At 51.6% G+C, this 20,267-nt stretch overlaps 7 protein-coding genes across 7 annotated transcripts; 2 read left to right on the forward strand and 5 right to left on the reverse strand.

Moving 5' to 3' along the window:
- Positions 1-1,347: 1,347 nt before the first annotated feature.
- J4E78_005784 (uncharacterized protein) lies at positions 1,348-1,845 on the reverse strand (the record flags this gene model as incomplete). The annotated part of the gene is made up of 2 exons (XM_049366400.1): positions 1,348-1,754; positions 1,821-1,845. 2 exons carry the CDS (start codon positions 1,843-1,845, stop codon positions 1,348-1,350), a joined length of 432 nt encoding a protein of 143 aa, XP_049222126.1.
- A 3,262-nt stretch (positions 1,846-5,107) lies between these two features.
- Positions 5,108-5,621, reverse strand: J4E78_005785 (uncharacterized protein; the record flags this gene model as incomplete). The annotated part of the gene is made up of 2 exons (XM_049366401.1): positions 5,108-5,402; positions 5,473-5,621. 2 exons carry the CDS (start codon positions 5,619-5,621, stop codon positions 5,108-5,110), a joined length of 444 nt encoding a protein of 147 aa, XP_049222127.1.
- A 1,941-nt stretch (positions 5,622-7,562) lies between these two features.
- J4E78_005786 (uncharacterized protein) lies at positions 7,563-8,715 on the forward strand (the record flags this gene model as incomplete). Its single annotated transcript, XM_049366402.1, has 2 exons — positions 7,563-8,684; positions 8,707-8,715. The coding sequence occupies 2 exons, from the start codon at positions 7,563-7,565 to the stop codon at positions 8,713-8,715; spliced, it is 1,131 nt and encodes a 376-aa protein (XP_049222128.1).
- A 3,503-nt stretch (positions 8,716-12,218) lies between these two features.
- J4E78_005787 (uncharacterized protein) lies at positions 12,219-13,228 on the reverse strand (the record flags this gene model as incomplete). The annotated part of the gene is made up of 3 exons (XM_049366403.1): positions 12,219-12,306; positions 12,327-13,061; positions 13,224-13,228. The coding sequence occupies 3 exons, from the start codon at positions 13,226-13,228 to the stop codon at positions 12,219-12,221; spliced, it is 828 nt and encodes a 275-aa protein (XP_049222129.1).
- A 1,254-nt stretch (positions 13,229-14,482) lies between these two features.
- Positions 14,483-15,155, forward strand: J4E78_005788 (uncharacterized protein; the record flags this gene model as incomplete). Its single annotated transcript, XM_049366404.1, has 3 exons — positions 14,483-14,540; positions 14,591-14,798; positions 14,846-15,155. The coding sequence occupies 3 exons, from the start codon at positions 14,483-14,485 to the stop codon at positions 15,153-15,155; spliced, it is 576 nt and encodes a 191-aa protein (XP_049222130.1).
- Positions 15,156-16,413: 1,258 nt separating this feature from the next.
- Positions 16,414-18,342, reverse strand: DBP9 (ATP-dependent DNA/RNA helicase; the record flags this gene model as incomplete). The annotated part of the gene is made up of 3 exons (XM_049366405.1): positions 16,414-16,677; positions 16,728-17,367; positions 17,423-18,342. The coding sequence occupies 3 exons, from the start codon at positions 18,340-18,342 to the stop codon at positions 16,414-16,416; spliced, it is 1,824 nt and encodes a 607-aa protein (XP_049222131.1).
- A 411-nt stretch (positions 18,343-18,753) lies between these two features.
- J4E78_005790 (uncharacterized protein) lies at positions 18,754-19,528 on the reverse strand (the record flags this gene model as incomplete). Its single annotated transcript, XM_049366406.1, has 2 exons — positions 18,754-18,810; positions 18,860-19,528. The coding sequence occupies 2 exons, from the start codon at positions 19,526-19,528 to the stop codon at positions 18,754-18,756; spliced, it is 726 nt and encodes a 241-aa protein (XP_049222132.1).
- Positions 19,529-20,267: the final 739 nt, after the last annotated feature.

Raw genomic sequence — 20,267 nt, forward strand, 5'->3', positions numbered from 1 at the left:
GATGTGGCCCCACGCGACCAATCAAGCCACCCTTCCGGCAGCTCTCTTCTCCTATAATGTATCAGGTGGCTTCGTCAATGGCGTTTTGCCTCTTATTAGGCAACCCCGGGCGCTGTTACGATCCTTCCAGGCGAGTACTTTGAGCAAACTTCCAAGGTTATCACAGCTGTAGCCAGGATGTCACTCGAGATGTCTGGACAGTGTAACTCTCGACTAAAGTGTCACGATAACGATGCTGAGGATTGCCCACAGCTTGTCATTCATCGACTGCCGTCTTCTGAAATGCAGCCTTGTGGGTCTGGTGTGATGACCGACACGGAATGACGGGGCGATATCTGACTCGTCCAACCAGGTGGTGACCCACAAGCCACGTTGCGCATCCTTGCGCGTCTCTTGCATTGGGCTAGACCAGTATTGTCCTCAGGTGAGTGCCCAGGTGCTGATGTTAGCCTCCACGTTCGGCTTCTAGGAGGAGATTACTATGCCCTCGAAATCGACAGTGTCGATTTGGGCACTCATATAGTATCCAACAACTATTCAAGATTATCATAGCTCGATGGCTCGAGTGACTCCTCATGAGTGCCAGGTTCGGGACTACCGTGTCCAACAGTGATGCGGTCTCGAGTGCCACCCAGGCCATATCGATAGTGTCGATTGACCTTGAGAGCTACTGAGCGCTTGAACAGTATGGCATACAGTTCGTTGTAGGAAATATTAAACGCACAAAGCCTGTCTGCAACGACAATGTCCGTATACAGATCGTCAAGCAAGATAGTGATAAACACCTGCGTGTACAAAGTCTTGGTCATCACGTTGCGGAAAGATTCATCAGAGGTATCATGTTTATTCTAAGCAAGCTAAAAGCTTGCTTCATCTATGGTAATTCCTTCTTGTGAGTGGTGCTGGAAGACAGTACTCGCACGCGGTCTCTGCGTAAAGGGTCATGTCCGTAGGCTGCGATCGGTTGTTCATCATCCACTTGTTGAGACACTTCTTGACCTTCATTGAGATCTCTCTGTGACTTGTTCTCATGTATACCCACCAGCCGGCCGTGTCGCGGTACATCCGCAATGTATTAGTAAGGAGGGGTTGTTGGCTTTGTACGAGATGGCTAATGGGCAAGTATGCATCTGATGTGGGTCCAGCCGAACCGACGAAGAGGATGATCTCAGGGTTGTCATCATCACCCTGAACCTTGCGAGGGCGCCCTGGTTGACGACGTGCCGACCCCTCAAATAGCGCCGAGGTTGGAGCAGGAGTCGAGATATCACGGTCTTCTCCAGGCGTACTCGGGGGCGAGGAGCTTCCGATGTGTATTGGTGAATGACGTGCTTCGTTGACTTAGGGTTAACGTTGATGATGGCTTTGTGCGACAAGAGGAGTCAAGTCTCGAGCGAACAGCTGAGGCGGGGCGGCGACATCGGCACCCGCGGACGCGGCGGGGGACTCTGAGACCTGCCTAGAGACTACCTGGTATGGCGTTGCAGGTGTTCGAAGAGCTTCGTCGCCACCGTAGGCAGTAACTCTACGTCGCTTGGGAGCAGATTCGATGATGGCTTTGTACTCGTCCTTCTCTTGATCGGAGAGCTTGTTCTTGGCCTGGCGAAGCTCGATCTTCAATTCCCAAACTTCATCTCGGAGGTGACTGGCGTCGGTGTCGGCTTCGTGCAAGCTCATGCTCGTATGCTCGAGCTTTGCTTTTAGCTTCTCAACCTCTGACTCGAGCTGTTCTGACTTGAGCTGCTCTACGGTGGCTGTGATGGTCACTAAAATGCACTCGCATCAGGGTAGAGAAGTACTCACCAGCGACGTCGGTCAACTGTGCTTGTACTGGAGCCACGACATGGCGTGGGGGCGAGAGCGGGATGAGATGAGATGAGTTAGAGGTGGAATGAGGTGAGGTGAGAAGGAATTGAGCTGAGGCGAAGAGTTTTCGTTGTGTGCTGTCGCCTATTCATATGAAGGAGGTGCCATCGGGGATGGGGCCTACTGCGTTGCGGATGCGGAAAGTGCCATGGCACACAACACGAATCCTGTCAAAGTGTTAGATATCGCTTCATAGATCTGAGTCGACGTGTTATCATACCATTACGCCTGTTCAGTGTGTTATGGCTTCGTGCTGGTATCTATTCATGCCGTGCTTTCGCAGTGTACTAATTCTGCTCCAAGACGCGTCGATTTCACTCTAGGGCAGTATGCTAATGAGGTGGTTGTGTGCCGATGATAAAGAGTAACTGGTACTCGTAATAGGATGTCTGGCTTGGTGCCCCATTGCGATGAAAGCGATGATGGTACTTGGTGATGTGAGCAAGAGGTTGGGGTCATCTGCCTGGTTGACGCGTTCGGCACGGGCCCATGACGCGTCCCAATCGCTTATCGATAAACATTACGAGACTGCGCGGGGCGGCAAGCCGGGGCATCAACACAGCTGGGTGGCATCACCCTGATAAACACGAGCTACGCAGTGCTCCTCTCTCTCTAAGTGCATGCCCTAAACTTAAGTTGGTGCGAAAGAGCCATATCTTAGAAGTATTTGTAGCAAATCGACACTGTCGATTTGGACGTTATCGGTGAGAGCGACGGAAGAAGCGACTGGGGAGGTTCTTGTCAGTAGATACGAGAGGAAACCGAGGGGCTCGCAATGGCCTCCTGGGAGCAAAGGCGACAGAGTTTGTACAGTTCTTCAATAAATATCAGCATAGGCGTGGGCGTGGGCATGGTCAGAGAAAGAGTGAGTCAAGCAGACTCGTGGATGAGAACTATCATTGGATTCATAATAAACCTCATGAACCAGGATACAAGAGTCGACGACCCCGAGAGTGACATATGTGTTTGGCTGTGTGCTAGATGTCCCATAAAGTGACATCGACAACACAAGGAGTACCATCTCCTTCCTTGCGGAGGCGACTGAATCTGGAACCCTCGCTTCTAGCCCCAAGCTCTCCTAGCCAGGCCATCTCATCACTAGTCAACTTTGCATGACGCCAAGGGCAGCCAGCACCAAGAGGGCAAGTCTCGAGAGAACCGAAAGTGACCGCGCACAGCCCGAGACTGAACGACGACGACGAGTAATATCTAGCCGGCTCAATCTGCACGGCCAGATCAGAGAGCGGGAAGTCAGCCGGCTTCCACCACGTAAGATCCTTGATGCTCTCGGGGATGCTGCCAAAACGCGAGTTGAGGTAAGCCTGCCATGTTCGAAATGCAATGGAGTTCTTGCCATTGACTACCCCCAGACGCTCGAGAAACGCCTGATATACAGCAGGCTCAACGTGTTCGTGGAAACCCGCGACAGGAGGGCGACCACCAGCTTGCATTCGAGCTAGACACCGTTAGTTCAGATTCGCCTGAAAACAGGGTATCGCTCACGTTGGGAAGCCTGAACGGATACCGCGGTCGCAGACTCGGTGGCAGAAGAGCCGGCTGTGTGCTCTTGCGCAAGCGCAGGAGGATCGGCTGTACGCTCGAGAGCAGCGAAATTGGCTTCGATGAGAGGTTGTTCATATTTGGACTGATCGACTGCGACACATTAGTACCAATCACCTGACCGTCATGAAATGGAGAGACTTACTGAGCTGGTCAGCATTGACCTTCACACTCGTTGAGTCGCCGACGAAGCTTATGCGGTGTACGGAGGCAGCTGTGCTTTGTTAGTGGCGTCTATCTAGCTCGATGGGCTTACTGACGATCGGGAGACTTGCTGGATGCCTTTGACGGCTCTTTCGAAACGGCTGCATGCCCTTGCTGCTTGTCCTCCGTTCTCGCTGCCTCACATTAGCCATGAGCGTGATTGAAAAGGAAGTGGTAGATACCCTTGAGAGCGGCGAATTGCGCTTGTACGTATACCTCAATTGAGTCCATGGTGCAGTGTAGAAAAGACGCAATTGCTTTGAGGTGGTGTGAGGACGAGAGGCAGGAGGAGGACAGAAAAGTTTGGTGGTTTGTTTGTGTGCGAGTCTGTGCGCTAGCCCATTGCTCCTGCCTGGTATGGAATCACCAGTCACGTAGCTTTGCCGCTCTGAAAAATTTCATAGAGCAAATTTCGATTACGCAAGAATCTCGATGAAGACGATTTGATAGGATACGCAGTACGAGATTGTCAACATATGGTAGTGTGTGCCCCTACGACCTCCCCAGCGGAGGAAGCGACACTGGTCACTAACGCTCGATCCAGGTTTTTGACGTCCCTCCCATTTTACCCACCACTATAGCAATGCTATCACAGTAGCATGATCATGCAACAGTTCCAAAACGCCCCAAAAAGCGCTCCTCGACGGCATTTAGCCTTTCTCACTTTCACCCACAATCACTCGCCTTGGCGGAGCATGCTGGCTCTGCAGTCGACTACCTCAGGGAATTTCCTCTCATGATGCTGTTTAGATGACTCGAACGCTTCTTCTCGCTGCCATGTCATGGAAGACCCTGCCAGTGTTTTCAGTAGTATTAGTCACCTAGAAAATCTTCACAGTTGAGTCAAGTCATTTAGCACTTGCTGTAAGGTAGAGAGACATGTTCCCTCAACGTGAATGTGTGAAATGACTCAAACATCATGCCCTACTCCTTTGATGTCATCATGAAGTTCGATCCGGGATTTCTTGGTTTGATCCATTCTGACCTACATAGTTTGGCGTTGCGTGGCGACGACATTTCGATGAAATCAGATCAAGAAGGTTGCGACTTAGGATGCTCATCAGACATTGGGGTTATATAATATAGTAGCATTGATTATGAGATGAGCATACAGTAACGGTAATAGTGCATAACTAATCTTTACTTGAACGTGATCGCGAAGAGATTGATGTACTGTGAACCCGAAGAACAAAGCCACAAACTGTGCGAAAGGGAATCCGTTACGCGTTAAGGTTCCATAAAGACGAGAGTCGTAAAGTAGATCGCAGGTGTGCTAGACGTGCCAGAAGCGCAAAAGGTTACTGCACATGATGTGGCAGTCTGGCGGGACAGACAATAAATCAGGAACAAGTGGGGGAGAAGGTACTAGAAGTGGTCTTGGAAGCCTGCGTATGTTGCAGTACTGTTTGACCGAAAAGCATATGAAACGAAAACAAAGGCGACGATTCGCGCATACGTAGCCCATTGCAACAGGCTACTAGCTCTGCATTGCACTGTCGAAATATTGCTGAATCAAGTACCTGTGACCTTCTAGTATCATGCCAACTTCGAGGACTTTGACGTTGTGTTCAACAGCATATGCCTTTCCGTAATTGACGCGACTTGCTGCCTCTAGCCGTTCGTCTTTGAAGGGCTGAACCTGCACTGAGTATTTCGTCAGATTTTCGCCTGGTAGCAAATTCGGGGCCAAGGATGAGGTGTGGATAACACCGTGATCGTCCATGACGAGGCCTGGCTTGGTGGCGCCTTGGCCTTTGTAGGTTTGGATTGGACTGTATGAATCGTAAGCTGTGAAGCTCGAAGTTCGAAGAACAGTAATCACTATCCATCAAAAAGACCTACATGCACTGGCTGAAGTCGCCCTTATTTCGCACAACGACGAATCTGCGTATCTCACTGAAAGCCGTTTGGCCGTAAAGGACGGTGCTGAAGTGCGTGGAATTGCGAGTTCTGCCTGGATTGCTTTGACCTGCAGGTTCCGTCCAGAGCATCTTGAAAACCTTGGCGTCTGATCAGTGGTGTTGGTGGATTAACCAAAGAGAGGGCCTTACTCGACCAAGCACAAAGAAACTAGCGTGGTGATGCTTGACAACTCGACGGTAGCCTGCATTCGTTAGCTAAAAGATCCGACCATGGCTATGCTGCGATGCTCACGTGGATCGAGCGACTCCTGATTGCTGGCTTCATTCGGATCTGTCTGAATATACCTTCGATCAAGACTTCGTATGGTAGATTGCACGTCATAAGGAAGAGATGTTACTGGTCGACGAGGTGCTGGGTATTGAGCCGACTGGGATCGCGTCATATGTGGTGTTGTATGTTGCGGTTGTCCCGCTGATGCTGATGTAAAAGGAAAGCCAGATTGAGTTTGCTGATTCTGATGTAGATATGGTGATCCTGAAGCAGTTGTGACAGAAGCCTGGGCCGAGGCTATAGAATGGCTATCTAATGGACCGTACGAAGTGTCATGACCGCTGGGTCCTCCTGTGACAAGACTCGCTTGCCCATCTACCCTCCTTTGATCACCTGGCAGATGATAGCGCTGATTGTTTGCCGCTCGCCCGATTGCGCCATAGTCAGGGGCGGTGGATATATATTGCGAGCCGTTGGACGTCGTTTGTGGATACGAATGATGAGCAGAGTGGGCAGCTGAGGACGATGATGCTAATGGCGCAGTTCCATAGCTCCCTTGAGCCGAAGCGAAAACAGATGATGTTGGCGGTGCAACAGCATATGATCCTTGAGGATGAGCATATGATGCAGATAATGACGATGGTGCCGCTACGTAGTTTTCTCGTGAAGATGGATGCGGTTGCGGGAGTGGCGAAGTGGACGAGTAGCTTGTTTGAGGATAGCTTGATCCTGAAGTAGGTATCGAAGGTAGGTTACGAGGTGCACTGTCCTTGGATTAGACATTTCTCGCCGAGGCGCTGAGACATCGCTTGGTCTTACCTTCGGTCGTCCCCGTAAAGCTGTGTAGCTGGCGTCGTCGCGGTAGTGTTAGCGTCTAGATGTTGAGCTTCCCATAAGGTATCCAGGATTCTACTGTTGTCGGCAGCGTAAAGAAAGGCATAATGACGTTGATGCTCTTTCGACCATATCCAAGGCCCGTAGTAGTCGGGCATAGCTACATCATGGCGGGTTGTTGACTCGAGCGCAATCAAGGAGGGTCCGAGTAGTTTAAAACATCAGAGTTCACGGAGCGGGGCATCGCAGATCGAGAAAGAGGCTCTTCGCCGAGACAGGCTACCCCAGGCTGGGTGTGGTAATCGTGCAGCGGATGCAAACATGTGACAGATTCCATACGAAGACGAATGAGTAGCTGTGGGTGCATACAGTATGGGCGAGCCTTGACTAGCGGGCATGCGAAAGATTACAAAGGTGGGTCTAGTGGGGCGAAATAAAGTTGGCTGCATGGTAGCCAACGCGCCTCGCTTGATCGCGTCTTGCACTAGGGCCTGGGAGCAGTCAATCACGCAATGTCGTCAACTACGTTGACATCTCTTAGCTTTCATCGCAAACCAGGGAGGGCGAGACATATTGTTGTTCTTAGAGCATAGGACCGCAAATGCGCTCTCGTATGTTCCATATTTCATAGGGGCAAGAAGCGCGCATCCGCCGTACAGCTGCAATGCCGACGTGGTCCGATCTCGTAGGTGGCTTCACATTATGCCATGGACTCCCATCAACCTAGGAGCTGACTTCCAAAGACTGTCCCAATTGACAACATCGAATTTCGCCCACCTCTCGAGATCGATGCACTGAATAGCATTAACGAAGCGGGAGCCGATGCGCCTGCCGCTGGCCAGATCGGCGGGAAACACGAGACAGTGCAAGCAAAGTTAATACCGGAGCCTTTAGCTTCATGTCCAGCCTGCAAAGCTCGAAATGGCATTCTCAAGAAAGTACGCTTCCTCTCGGAACTGAGACCGATGGAAGAACCTCATGCTGAAGATCAAAGGACGCATGCGCGGCCGCGGCGCATTCGTCCGACGACAAACAACATCTACGATGAGAGCAAAGACGCATTAGATCAATCCCGTTCATTCACCCCAGCTTTGACGTTACCTGCTCCTCCTCCACCACCTCCAAAGCGGGCTCCTCGACCTCCTACTCCGTTTAACAAGACTGTTGAGGCGGATGAACATCTAAACCAGGCGGCCCTACGACTTTACACCAACTTTATCAACGAGCTATCCGAATTTGCCGCACAGCAGAGAGAGGTGACTGCGTTGCGTCTTGCTGTTCAGGAGAGACGAAAGAAACTCCACAGACTAAGGGAGCATGTATCGCAGTGTGACATGCTGCTCTTCGATTGTATACGCAAGAAAATGAGCGAAAGTGCTTCATCCATCGATCCCGCTATGCTCACACTCTTCGAAGCAGCGCAGGCAGCTAGAGATCAGGTTGGGCCTGTTGAATCGGATTACGAGCCACTCGAAATCTCGCTTGGTGCGGAAGAACACAAGCTGATAGACCAATATACAAGGATCGAGGAGAGTTTCGACAAGATCTTCAGTTTTGATATAGCGTCCACTACCAGAACAGAGGAACAGGAGCAATCTGAGATAGAGTTTGAATCGTCCTCTGGAGCGTCTGTTGAGCGGCTACATGGTACACTGATCGGTGAGAATGTCGGTATCGGTGAATTACCAAGAGATGCTGGGGAACTCAATTTAAAGCTCAAGCCTCAAATCCAGCAAAAGAGTCAAGGCTACCACACTAGGACAGCATCGCTAGAATCAGTCGACCGCCCGAAGCTTCGCAATTCCATCTCTACAAATAGAAGCGCCAACGCTAACGACTGGATGGAGACGCTGAGCTACATTGGCATCTGGGCTACGGGTCAGATTGAGTCATCTGGAAGGAATATTATGTCCAGAGACACCCCTGAAGAGGACATCTTCCTTGCAGAAAGTATCGACATCGATAATCCTGACCCTACATCAGAAGTGATCGATGATCTCCCCGTGAACCCGGGTCTGGAGGAAGGCAATCCTTTGCTCCTGCTAGACGAAAGCGAAGAGACTCGAGCTATCCTCAGCGACTACCTTGTAAACTTCGAAAACACGCCAGATCGAGTGAACCGATGGATGCTACACCAACTTCGTGTTTCTCCACATGAAATTTACACTCTCGTAAGGTATATTGCTGGAGTGGGAGAGTTGTCTACCCTGTGGCACTGGGCAACATCGATACTCAACGAATGGCCACATGATTCTCTCGGCCACAATCACGCAGACCATCAAGGCTCGGATGAATTTGAGAACGACATGCAGAATCCCCAGCGTCTCAGATATCATGGTGCGTGTCCCCCGGGCTGCGCCTTCGACAAATCATGGCAGGTGCCTCGGTCTTCCACCTTCTCCACTCCTGAAGTCTTTCCAAACCTTTCGGAACAGCTTTCACAACTAGACACCCAACACATCAAAGTACCACCCAATTCCAACAGCGGCGTACGATAACCAGCACTGATTCATAATGGCCCAATGAGCCATAGTTGAGAACGGCGCTAGGATGGTCATGCTTGCATTCTCAGGATGTCAGAGCAATTGCATTGGGTTTCAAAACCCTTTCCTACGAACAGCACGTTCCTGTTCAATTATCACTGCAATTCTCATCGTACACAAACAGCTCTCTGCTCAATACATCCAAGTAACTCCAGCCGCGATATGAATACTTACAGCCTCTACCTAGCGCACGTATGCGCATCTGGTATGCCTTGACAGCATGCATACATCCTGCAAGCCTCCTGCAAGTCCATCTGGCCATGAGTCACACGTGCATTGCAGGCATACTTTCCTTGTACATCTCTTCCACCAATCAATTATCGATAGCAGAGCCGCATACCTTTCGGCCGCGCTCGTATCAGTGTCCCTATCGGATATTGACCCTTTCACCCATGTCACGTTCCAGTCTTCATCCCTTTCACGAACAATACGCAGCTACTAGCCAACAGATCTCAGATTTTTGGTCACTGCACTATCGGCCAGCAGGCTTCGAAGCCCATTCAGCCGTATCTCCAGCCGTGTCGCGTCACTCACCGATATTGATGCCTTAGCGCGGTGATGATTGGTCAGTCTGGACGGGCTTATTGCCACGAGAACAACATCCAATCGACCGTGCGGGGAGACGCATGTATTACTGTCATCTCGTTAGTGCGATAGCTGCCTCACTCGCCTGTCGCAGACTATCTCATTTGCCTACGCCATCAGGCTCATGTGGCCAATTACGGCAAAATAAGCAAATACGTGGTGGTAAGACCTGGTCGTGCTCAGTTGTCAAGACGCAACGTAGGGCCAATCTGACCTCGGGATAACAAGGCAATAGGCGACTTTGTGCCCACGTCGCGCGGGGTCATAGGGCAGAAACCGGTTATACGGCAGCGCGCGGGTAGCAAAACAGCTGGCGCATTCTGCAGCTTCGTGCAGCTATGGTCATGCGTACGGTTCCTCATACATGGCGTTTTGCTTTGCGCCGTGAAGAGTAAGTCTTTCCACAACGAGTGGGTCGGGTGGCAGTTCCAGCCTTACCAGCTGCATGCGCTGGTTTGGTCTTGGGGTTCAGGCAGTCGCTAGAGCAGCGTGTAAGACGGGAGCTAGGCGTCCTCTTGCATGCCGCGGTGGGTCAAGTGGGGTCCGGCGGGCCGTTGGGATAGAACTCCATTGACGGGGCCTGGGGCGAAGCATCAAGCGATGCCGTGTCGTCCTCCTCCCTATCTTAACCCAGCGTTTGACTTAATGGACAAATGACAAACGGGAGCAAGCTACGCGTTTGCCGTGCCATCTGATCGCATGTCACCGCCGATAGGAATCACATGTCACTCCCGAAGCTCATGCTAGGATACGATACCTATCAATACGCCATTGATGAGCTTTAGCAGCTCCTGCCAAATTGAGCTTACCGCGCGGTTGGCGATCATCGGTAATGTATGTGGTGTACCCGCCGGGTTTGTGATACCGGCACTTGTCTTTCTATCGGGCCGAAAGAACGACGGTAGCCTTATCTTCGGGATCCGATGTGCTGACATCAGGTCAGATCCAGACACCTCACACATACCGCAAGCGGGCGTCCTGCTGATCACCGTGAGAGTGGGACATATCGAGCTGAACCCGACACGGTGGTTACAGAACGCAACCTTGGGGCTTGCTAGTAGTGGGGTGATCGACCACCTGTCCCCCTCAGCTGCTTAGCAACGTGGTTGAGCTGACGTTTCATGGGGTCTCGGATCGAATGGAACGATATGCTCCGGTAAGCCTAATGCTGCATTTGAATACCAAATAAGATGATACAACGCCCGACCGCCGCCCTGTCAAAGAACCTTGCAATCCGGGAAATTCGTTCCGAGAGTCATACGCGGAAATGAAAAACTTACTATTACCGTCATGATTCGTTAGACTATACAATATTAGGACAATGTGATAACATGCGCTTGTAAGATGATGGAACCCCCATGAACCACTCGGCACAAGGAAAATAGACGACCGAATTACGCGACCGGGTGTTTCCCAAATCGAGCCAGTGGGTGGTGACCCCCAATAGAAGAGGTACTCTTACTTCGCTTGCTCTTGTATGTGGGTAGCAAGTTTCGTAGCCAACTCGTCGTATGTCTGCGTCCTTGCGAGATTGGACGAGAGTCAGGGGTGGCGGAATTGTCGGGTAGTTGCGTGCTTGTCTCATCGACGACCGCCGAGGGTATTGGAGGCTGTGTACAAGGCGCTGATGAAGCGGGTTGGACTGCGCCGCCGAAGTCCGACGGATCATGAACATCCGTTTCCCGAGCACGGGTTGGAGAGAGTGTTGGGTGTACGGCGGATAATAGAGTATGCTGCGATTGGGTGCCACCCTCATCCGATGTTGCTGCTCCTGTGTTCATCTCAACTGCGATATATTTTGCCGCTGCATGATGCGCCTTGATCTCGTTGTGATGGCTCCTTGCCGTCGCATGATCAGGATGAGTAGTGACGCTCGATGTCTGGACGCTGTCCTTCCGTTCTGCTGCGTCTCCGATCTTTGTAGGACAGATATCTGGGGTCTGGAGTGAGAGGGCGTTTGCTCCGATGCATTTTCTAGCCTTCTCTTGCTGGTCATGAGAAGTTTCCGCGGTAGAACTTGTCATTCGGTGTTCATTGTCGATATCCGCATTTGCCATCGCCTGATGATGAGATGATGGCACAAACGTTGAAGATTCTCGCAACACAGCGTTACGTTCTTCGTGTAGCATCTCCCGTGATTCGTAAGGCTCTGACATGGCTATAGCTTGGTCGGTATCGCGTATGCTATCTTCTTCTTGGAGATACCAACTTGAAGACGGAGAAGCCACGCCTTGCCTAACGCTCATTTCACGGCAGGAGCGAGGCTCGTGCTCCGACCCGTTGGCGGAAGAGTCATCCTGCTCGCTGCCTTCTCTGCTCTCGACAGAGCTGTCGACATTCCAATATTGTGTAGCTCGAGCTTTCCAATCACCTTCTGAAGGACTTGATACTCCATGCTCTTGCAGTGTATTGAGATATACTTGCTTATGGACCGCGCTTTCTTTGAGATGAAATAGCGACCATTCCCGGATTTTTTGCTTCACCGTGGGTTGATCACGTAACGAGGAAGGGGCAATTTCCGTTTGTGTTCGTCTCATGGGAGTCGCGCATGTTGGTGCGGGCCTGATCGAATGTGCTGGATCTGAATATCGTCTAGTCAACATTGATGTGTCCAAACCCTGTATCATCGCTTCGGCTTTCAAACGCTGAGCTCTCGCTTCGAGAATGAAGATCTCGTATACGATATCACCGCTCCCACTCGCACCATCTTTGGAGCTGTTATCAGAAACGACGTCGATTCCAGGAAGGTATACGTCCTGCTCGTCCCTCCACTCGAGGTCGCAGGCTTGCTTGTGGCGTATTTGCTCAAACTCTCTCTTCAATGTATTCACCTCGGCCATCATAGTATCATATCCTTGATCAATATCGGTCGCTGAAGAAAGGTTAACCGGGTCGTACGAGGTAAAATAACGATGCGTAGGAGGTGGAGGAGGCGGTGGAGGTGGAGGTGGTAAGAACTGGTCCGGGGATGGCGATCCTGTCGAAGGTAGGGGTGTACTATAAGCTGAAGTATGTGGAATAGTTTCACTCAAGTTCCCTATTGTAAAGGTAGTGTCTGCGTTGTTTTCGTCGGGGAGGATGCTGTGGATATCCCACTGATAGAATCGGTCTTCTTGGTCCATGAACATCCACTCGGCGCCAGTCAAATCGCTCTCATCTTCCAGATAGTTCTGTTCTGTTTCCCCTAGATCATCGCGGGCTTTTTCCACCTTTTCGTATGCGTCTTGAAGCAGACTTGAGAGTTCGCCCGGGTGGTCGTTGAGGAACTCTCTTATTCGGCTCATGAACGCGGCTTCCGCATCTCCAGCATCGACCCTCTTCAGTTGGACTACGCGGCTGTTGGTCCTTAGCCTTTCGCGTTTGACTAATAATTGTTTTCTTGCTGATGATATTCGTATTTGGGAGTCGGCTATCTCTTCCAAGCGCTGCCGAATCTGCGACATAATAAGATCAGAATACGACACTCCTACTCTTTCGTCTTTTGCGGAACGTTGATACTCCATGGCATTCAAAGGCTGATCAGCACCGCTCTTCGCGGGAAAGCAATCCAGTAATGTTCGAAACAAGAATGATGCTGCTCTCCTTGCATAACACTGGAAATAGCTCGCGCTGGCTGTCCAGGAGTCCCCTTGTCACATTCCAGTCATCAGGCCCTATAAGACGCGGCATGAACAGCCAGAATTCAAGGACGGAAATTGGCAAACGTGGCCGTCATCTGGCGTTCCCCGGCAGATAAGGGGAGACCTGACACATGAGCCAGCCGCAGACAAGCGTGTTGATGATCCAAGGTTTTGCGCACGACATGGAGCTGGAGCGGGCTGGTCGGTCATCGTCTGCGAGACAAATCGGGAGCTGGAAGCATGTACGAACCCGATTTGTTTGTCGCACGGATATTATCATAAAACCAACGAAGAGTCGCACGGACGGTTGTATCGGGGTGGTGGCGTCGGGCTGACAACATCGGAATGTCGTATCGGATGTGCGCGGGGTCGCCCGCTCCCCGGTTTACAATACTGCATAAGCGGTGTAATGCATGGGTTGGTCGTACATCCAAATGATGTCCGCATGTCCACAACCCAGATGCTCGACGCGCAGGCGGGAGAACATCAACCGCATATGCAGAAAGATGTGGAGGTGGTGAACGATGAACATGCTTTTGCGTAGTACGCAGCACACCCTCCTGATTGACCTTGTCGAGACAGCAGAGCCGCATCACTTGACACGCCCAGCTACTGCTTCCGAATATAAAGTCAGTGTAAGACACCGACCGTCAAAGTAACTTGTCCCCTCATCAGGCATTTCTCTCGCGTATACATTTGACCAGCTTGTCAAATCATTGCATGCTCCCCGCGTAGCTATCGTGTCGTTAGCAACCTAAAACCGGCGCTGCTACCCAGCCGTCACGGGTGATATGGCCACCAATACCTACACTTGGGTGTGGAGCGATACGTACCAAGACTACTATTATGTGACGTACGACGAATACAGTGAGTTCCAGGAATATGGTCTGAGAACGTTTTAGACCACTGACACTGCTAGGGCGTCCTGTTTATCATTGGTCTAAACAAGCGCAATCAGCAAACGACCAAGTGTACACTCCCGTTCAACCAGTACCTACCAGACAGGACTCAGTATACCAGCCAGACAATGGCTCAAACACGGTGCAGATGCCTGAACCTGGTATGTCGTGGTATTCCATGCATGGCATGCATAACGCCTAATTGGATGTTTTTGTAGCTCCGCCACAGGCCCGCGTAATGCCGGACTTCATTTCAGGCACGCCACACACCGGATGGTATGATCTGCTGGACTCGAGTAGGTTTCCCACATCCACTCGAGCCATCACATGATCTGACAGACCCCAGGCTATCGAATGCGAACGGGCCAAGAGGCTCAAACATTCTTCGTAGTTGGCAGGGTCTTCGCTACGCTGTACACAGAGGCTGCAGGCGCAACCGCACAAGTCCGCGCAAATGACGACGCATACACTGTGGTCCGCTTCAATGAAAGGGCCCATACGAACATCCGCCGTTTTGTCGTAGTTAAGGTAAAACGAGGCTTTGTAAAAGCGTGGTAAGATATGACGGAAGATTGCAGAGGCTGCTTATTAACTATGCCAGTGGCATTGGCACTTACTCTGGTCGTGGCGCCCTCAAAGATGGCTGCAACCCGGCCGAACATACGATCCTCTACCTTTCTGGAACAGACCCAGCTTCCTGTTATTTACCTGGAGAGTACGAGAGCGGGATGTGGAAGGACCCTATCGAAGTCGAAGCGGTCGACTCTTCGATTACGATACGACGAGAGTCGCGCATACGATTTGGCAAGACATACCCGATCGAGATGAATGTCAAAGTGAAGGATGTTGGGAGGGTTCAGCCCCACCACCTGAGCAAACTCCTACAGTATTGGACCGACGAGGACGACTAATCAGAACGGTACGTGTGCGATACCGGGTCGCCCTAGAGTATCGCGCATACTACTGGCACATGCAATCGCTATGCCGCCACGTGGTGTGCTCTGGAGTACGACCTTGATGTCCCCTGCCTTCCAAGCAACAAATACGTTTTCTTGTCAGATGCACGCATCGATCTTCCGACTTTTCAGTTATCCCAGTGATTATGAACCTAACGGCCGAAGTAATGATAGCGCGATTCGAGGACCGGTGTTGGTGGGAGGCGTTGCGACCTTGTGGGTTCCGTTCGGCGTTTGCCACTATTAAATACGTTATCCGACCAAATTGAACACCATCTCATTCTTTCATCTGCGCCTTCACTGATCGCGCGACTCGAGCTTGTGATAGTCTTGCACGGGATGATGCATGTGACAGTATCGTCTCCCCTGTTCTCCTATGTCTAACCAGAGCACGATATACGCCGTTCTCCGAGGAGAATGTTCAATCGGAGCGTATGCGGGAGTTTCGCGATTCGGGTGTATTCGAGGCTGAGGTATCCTATATGACAGTGGACAAGCTCTATATCGTGTCTCGCGTTAGACGGTCGCATAGTCTCCCATATATCGCACATCGTACGATGCGATTGTTCGAGATGCGATGGGCCATCGAGCGCGACTACCCAGCCACGGGGCCGAGCGCTACGAAAGGGCGCGTCGTGTAGCTGCCATCGTCGGTGGACGCGAGGTCTCTATCCTGGATGCAACTCCATGGGCGGTCAATTTAGGTCGTGATCGTACTGATGACATCGGCAATGCGCTCGTCGATAGCTCGTGAGTGCGCAAGAGTGTTCATGCATGGAGGGGTGATCATGAAGCGGAAGGCGACTTGGGTCACGCGCGATGGATTGGGTGGTCCGCACCACCCTGCCCAGCATGTCATCAACATTAAGCAACACAACTATCACGCACCTATATGAAGTCTGCACGATTGACGCGAAATTTAATTGTAGCTTTGCCCAAGTGCACCACAAAAGCAACAAAGATCCAAGCTCCGAGCAGAAGTCTGACCACTTGCCCAAACCTTTGGCCCTACCTAAGTAGCATCTTGCTGGGTCTTTCCATCATAATATTCGCAGATGAGATGAGAAGTACTGAGCGATGAACACATGGACACGACTGGCTGAGTTATAAATGGCACGATCGTTGGAAAGAAAGCTCGCTGATGTGTTTTGTCATAGATCTGGTGCAAGTCTACGACTGACATTCAGAGAGAGCTGGTCGAGGACGTAATGCCTCATTTCCTTCCTTTACCCCTCGCATTGAATGTCTTCAAAGGATCGACCTTGCCATTCCTTCGTACCACTTTCCTGCCCTTGCCCTTGGTATATTGCTTCTTCGCCCGTGGTATGTTCAGGCCGACAAAGCCAACATCCTGCGGCTTCTTCCCACCTGGTAGGAGATAATCGGGAATGTGCCGCAAGTGGGGTTGTATCCTCGCGGGATGGTTGAGAGTCTGGTCGTGGCGGAGATGCGCGAGCGCTTCAGGGTTCTCTTCAAACTGTTACGATGTTAGGATGAGCCAGCAATGAATGATGCGGGCGAACTTACGTATCGGGACAGCTTCTGCGACTTGGCCAGCTCCATGTGGATTTCCTTGATACGTGCCTCGCGGATGGCGATCCTGGTCACCGACTTCAGGGCATCTGCGAACCGGTATCGGAATGGCTCTAATCGTTTCATGTCGAATTGGTAATCCTCCAGCTTTTGGCCCTCTTCTTGGTGCTGCTCAACCTTCTTGAGAACTTCTTCATCGTGTTCACATCCCGCAAATGTAGTCGGCTTATGCTTGCGGTATTTCTCCTTCGGGATGATGAACGAAATGGCCGTGCCAGACTTGCCGGCTCGTGCTGTTCGTCCAATTCGATGGAAGTACGATTTGTAGTTCCCGGGGAAGTCGAAGTTGATTATACAGCTGACGTTCAGGAAGTCGATGCCGCGAGAGACGCCGGAGTCGGTCTCCTTGTCCTTCTTCGCTTTCTTCTTTGGTCGCGACTCGTCTTGCACGCCAACGACGTCGGTTTCGTCCGAAGCAATGAGGATCTTATAGAGATCTTTGTTGAACTCCTCCACAATGTGTGTTCGGGACGCCAGTGGCAGTTCGGAGTTGAGTACGATCGCCTTGATGCCGAATTGCTCGAGGAAGAGTTTGACGCGGTATGATCGGTCGACGTCGCCAACGAAGACGATACTGGAGATACGAAGTCAGCGTTGTCTCAAATGTAGTTCATGCCGGCGCTTCTTACCTCTTTCCATGGACCAGATTGAGTTTCATCATGGCGAAAAGCAGCAGAAACTTATCGTCCTCCGCCACCTTCAGAACGTATTGCTTGACCTTCTGCGAGTCCTTGTCGAGGTCTTGTAGCTTCAGTACAACTGGATCTGTGCAGAGCAGGCTGCCGAGTGACTCAACGTCAGTTGAGAGGGTGGCTGAAAGGACGATCTTCTGGACTCCAACAGGAATCTCCCGGGCGATGTTCTCCATGTCGTCTGCGAACCCGTAACCGTTGATCAGATCACCCTCGTCTACGACAAGCGTCTTGATGTCGCTGACTGCCATGGCAGAGCTGTTGATGTTTGCCCATGCCCTCGCTGGTGTTGCGACGACGATCTCTGGTTTGTCCGCGAGTGCTGCCTTGATGACGACATCCGATTCCTTGCCAGCGATGTTGCGGACCCGAATCGATTGTCCACAGTGTTGTGAGAGCGATTTCGCGACTGTCGCGATTTGTGAGCAGAGTTCCTTAGTGGGCGCCAGGATGAGCGATTGGCCTTTCTGTTGCAACGTCTTATGGAGGATGGGGAGAAGGTAGGCTCCCGTCTTTCCAGTACCTGTCCCCGAACGCGCAAGGACGTCGCGTCCCTCCAGTATCAACGGTATGCCTTGGGACTGTACTGCCGTTGGTGATGCCCATTTTAGGTCGCGGATCGCTCTTAGAAGACGGGGCTCGAGTTGAAGTTCGGCGAATGAGGCGACTATAGGGACTGGCTCAGCGGCAGGTTTTGACTTAGAGCTCTTCTTCTTCTTCGGTGTGGCAGCGGTTGCAATCGCAGGCGCAATTGTGGTGGATGTCGCGGGCTCGGGCGAGCTGCGGGGCTCGGATTGCGACTCATCGCTCGATGTCACCTCTGGCACGTCGTGTGCGTTGAGTTTGCGCTTCGCCATCGTGTCGGAGTTTGATTCGAATCTACGAAACGTGGTCGCGTCGGTGTTCGTCGAGGTTTGCGCTGCCTGCATCTACCAGTTCTGAACTTTTTTGGCGCTACTGCCGGGCGGCCTTGGCGCGACCCACAGCGGAGGAGCGACTGCTGAACGCTGATGCCCTGCGTCGGTCGCGACTTCCACACACGCGACTGGGACTGAACGGCAGGCACACGACACCGGTAACACCAAGCAACATACTGCAGGATCAAATGTCCAGAACCTCTACATCGTCATTCTACAGCACTACATACATCTTCTCGTAGATCCTCGACTATAGGAATGCGCCCGTTCGAAGCCCAGACACAGCATAAGCAGTCATCCGTTGCAGCAAGGGCATTCGAACACGACCTCGTCAACTCAATTCCACAACGTTCAGCCTTCGATCCCGATCAAGCCTTGATTCGTCTTGCAATACTCGTCGCATGTAGCCTAAAGTATTTCGTTAGTAGGTGCCAGCAAAGAGCACACAAACACTTACCCTGGGCATGCCTCTTCTGCCCCCATCCTGCACCATCTTCTCCAACGCTGCAACATACTTGGTGATCTCCTCGTTTCCCAGCTTCTTCAACGCCTTCAAAACAGCATCGATCGTTTCCTGATCAGGTCCTTGATCACTTGTACTCATCAGGTCGATACCCGGGGGCGTTTGGGTGAACTCCACTGCCGTCGAATAGCTCGCGTAGTATGGGACTCTGTTCGCGTCGCAGCCCCAAACCAAGATGCTGTATTGGCACGTGGCTCCGACCAAAATTCCAGTCCCTGCAAAGTCTAGCACTGCGGGCAAGCTGGGATGCGGTGTATCGACGCCATATGTTGTAATGATTGTGTCATTGCCTGGGAATTGGAATGAGAAGAGGTCATTTACAAGCCCAGTGGGCTCAGAGGGATCGATCGGTGTCGGGTCGTATTGTACGTTCCGCATCGCCGCATACTGAGGGTTTGATGCGAGAATCATCGACCATGGTTGGAAGTAGAACCCGACAGGTGGTGGTTGCCATGATCTGCCGTGATGGGCATAATCGGTGGTATTGAACGTTGGAGGTATGCGAACCCGTACGCCTTCCGCACCCACCTTGCGCGGACATCCGTTTGGGACGGTGTGCGCGATGGCACCGAGTGCAGCCGCGAGTATCAAGATGAAAAGCATGATGCTGGAGGTAGGCTGTAAACGAAAAGAAGAAAAAGAGCTCAAGACTTCTGAATGTATGTATGTGACATCCGAAGCTCCCGCTGACTGTCTTCCTGATTGGGAAAGAGGCCGGGGTAGTTGCTCATGGTCGTCGTACGATGCCGAATGGACACGCCAATCAAGCCGTGAGTCGGGTCACTCACTCCTCACCACGCGCAACAAGTACGAGATGTTACTTACTCTGTATTCAAAGACTCATAATGTGCACTGGAACATCTTTCTTGGAAATGATGTTGCAAAGATATGTCGACAGCTACCAGCACTAATGCGAAGAGAAGCCTTACCTAGATTTTAAACGCTCAGTCTTGGGCAAAAGGCCTTTCCAAGTACGACAGCCTCGTGCAACCATGAATAAGCCCAATGAAGCACCAACAACGAGTTGCTTCTCCATAGCGCGACGCCAACAGAAACTCCTTGTACATTAGACAACGAACCGTCTCGTAGGTTTCGCAAAACGTTCGTCGCAGTCGCGGGGCGCAATGTTCCGATAGAATATCCTCCGTATTATATTGTTCCGCTGCTTTGGATCAACGATTCTAACCACTCCTATACTATACACCTAAAGGTGAGCTTTCCACTTCTACTCGCTCACAGGTACCATCTAATCTCCCAGTGAGAGCTAGAGTAGATCCATACTGTCCTCACGAAATTGTTCGTGTTGAGCGGTAGAATATGGCGGCAGAGGATGGCGGAACGA

This window comes from Alternaria triticimaculans (assembly GCF_023758025.1).
Source record: "Alternaria triticimaculans strain BMP 0046 chromosome Unknown scaffold_7, whole genome shotgun sequence".
NCBI classification, from domain to species: domain Eukaryota; kingdom Fungi; phylum Ascomycota; class Dothideomycetes; order Pleosporales; family Pleosporaceae; genus Alternaria; species Alternaria triticimaculans.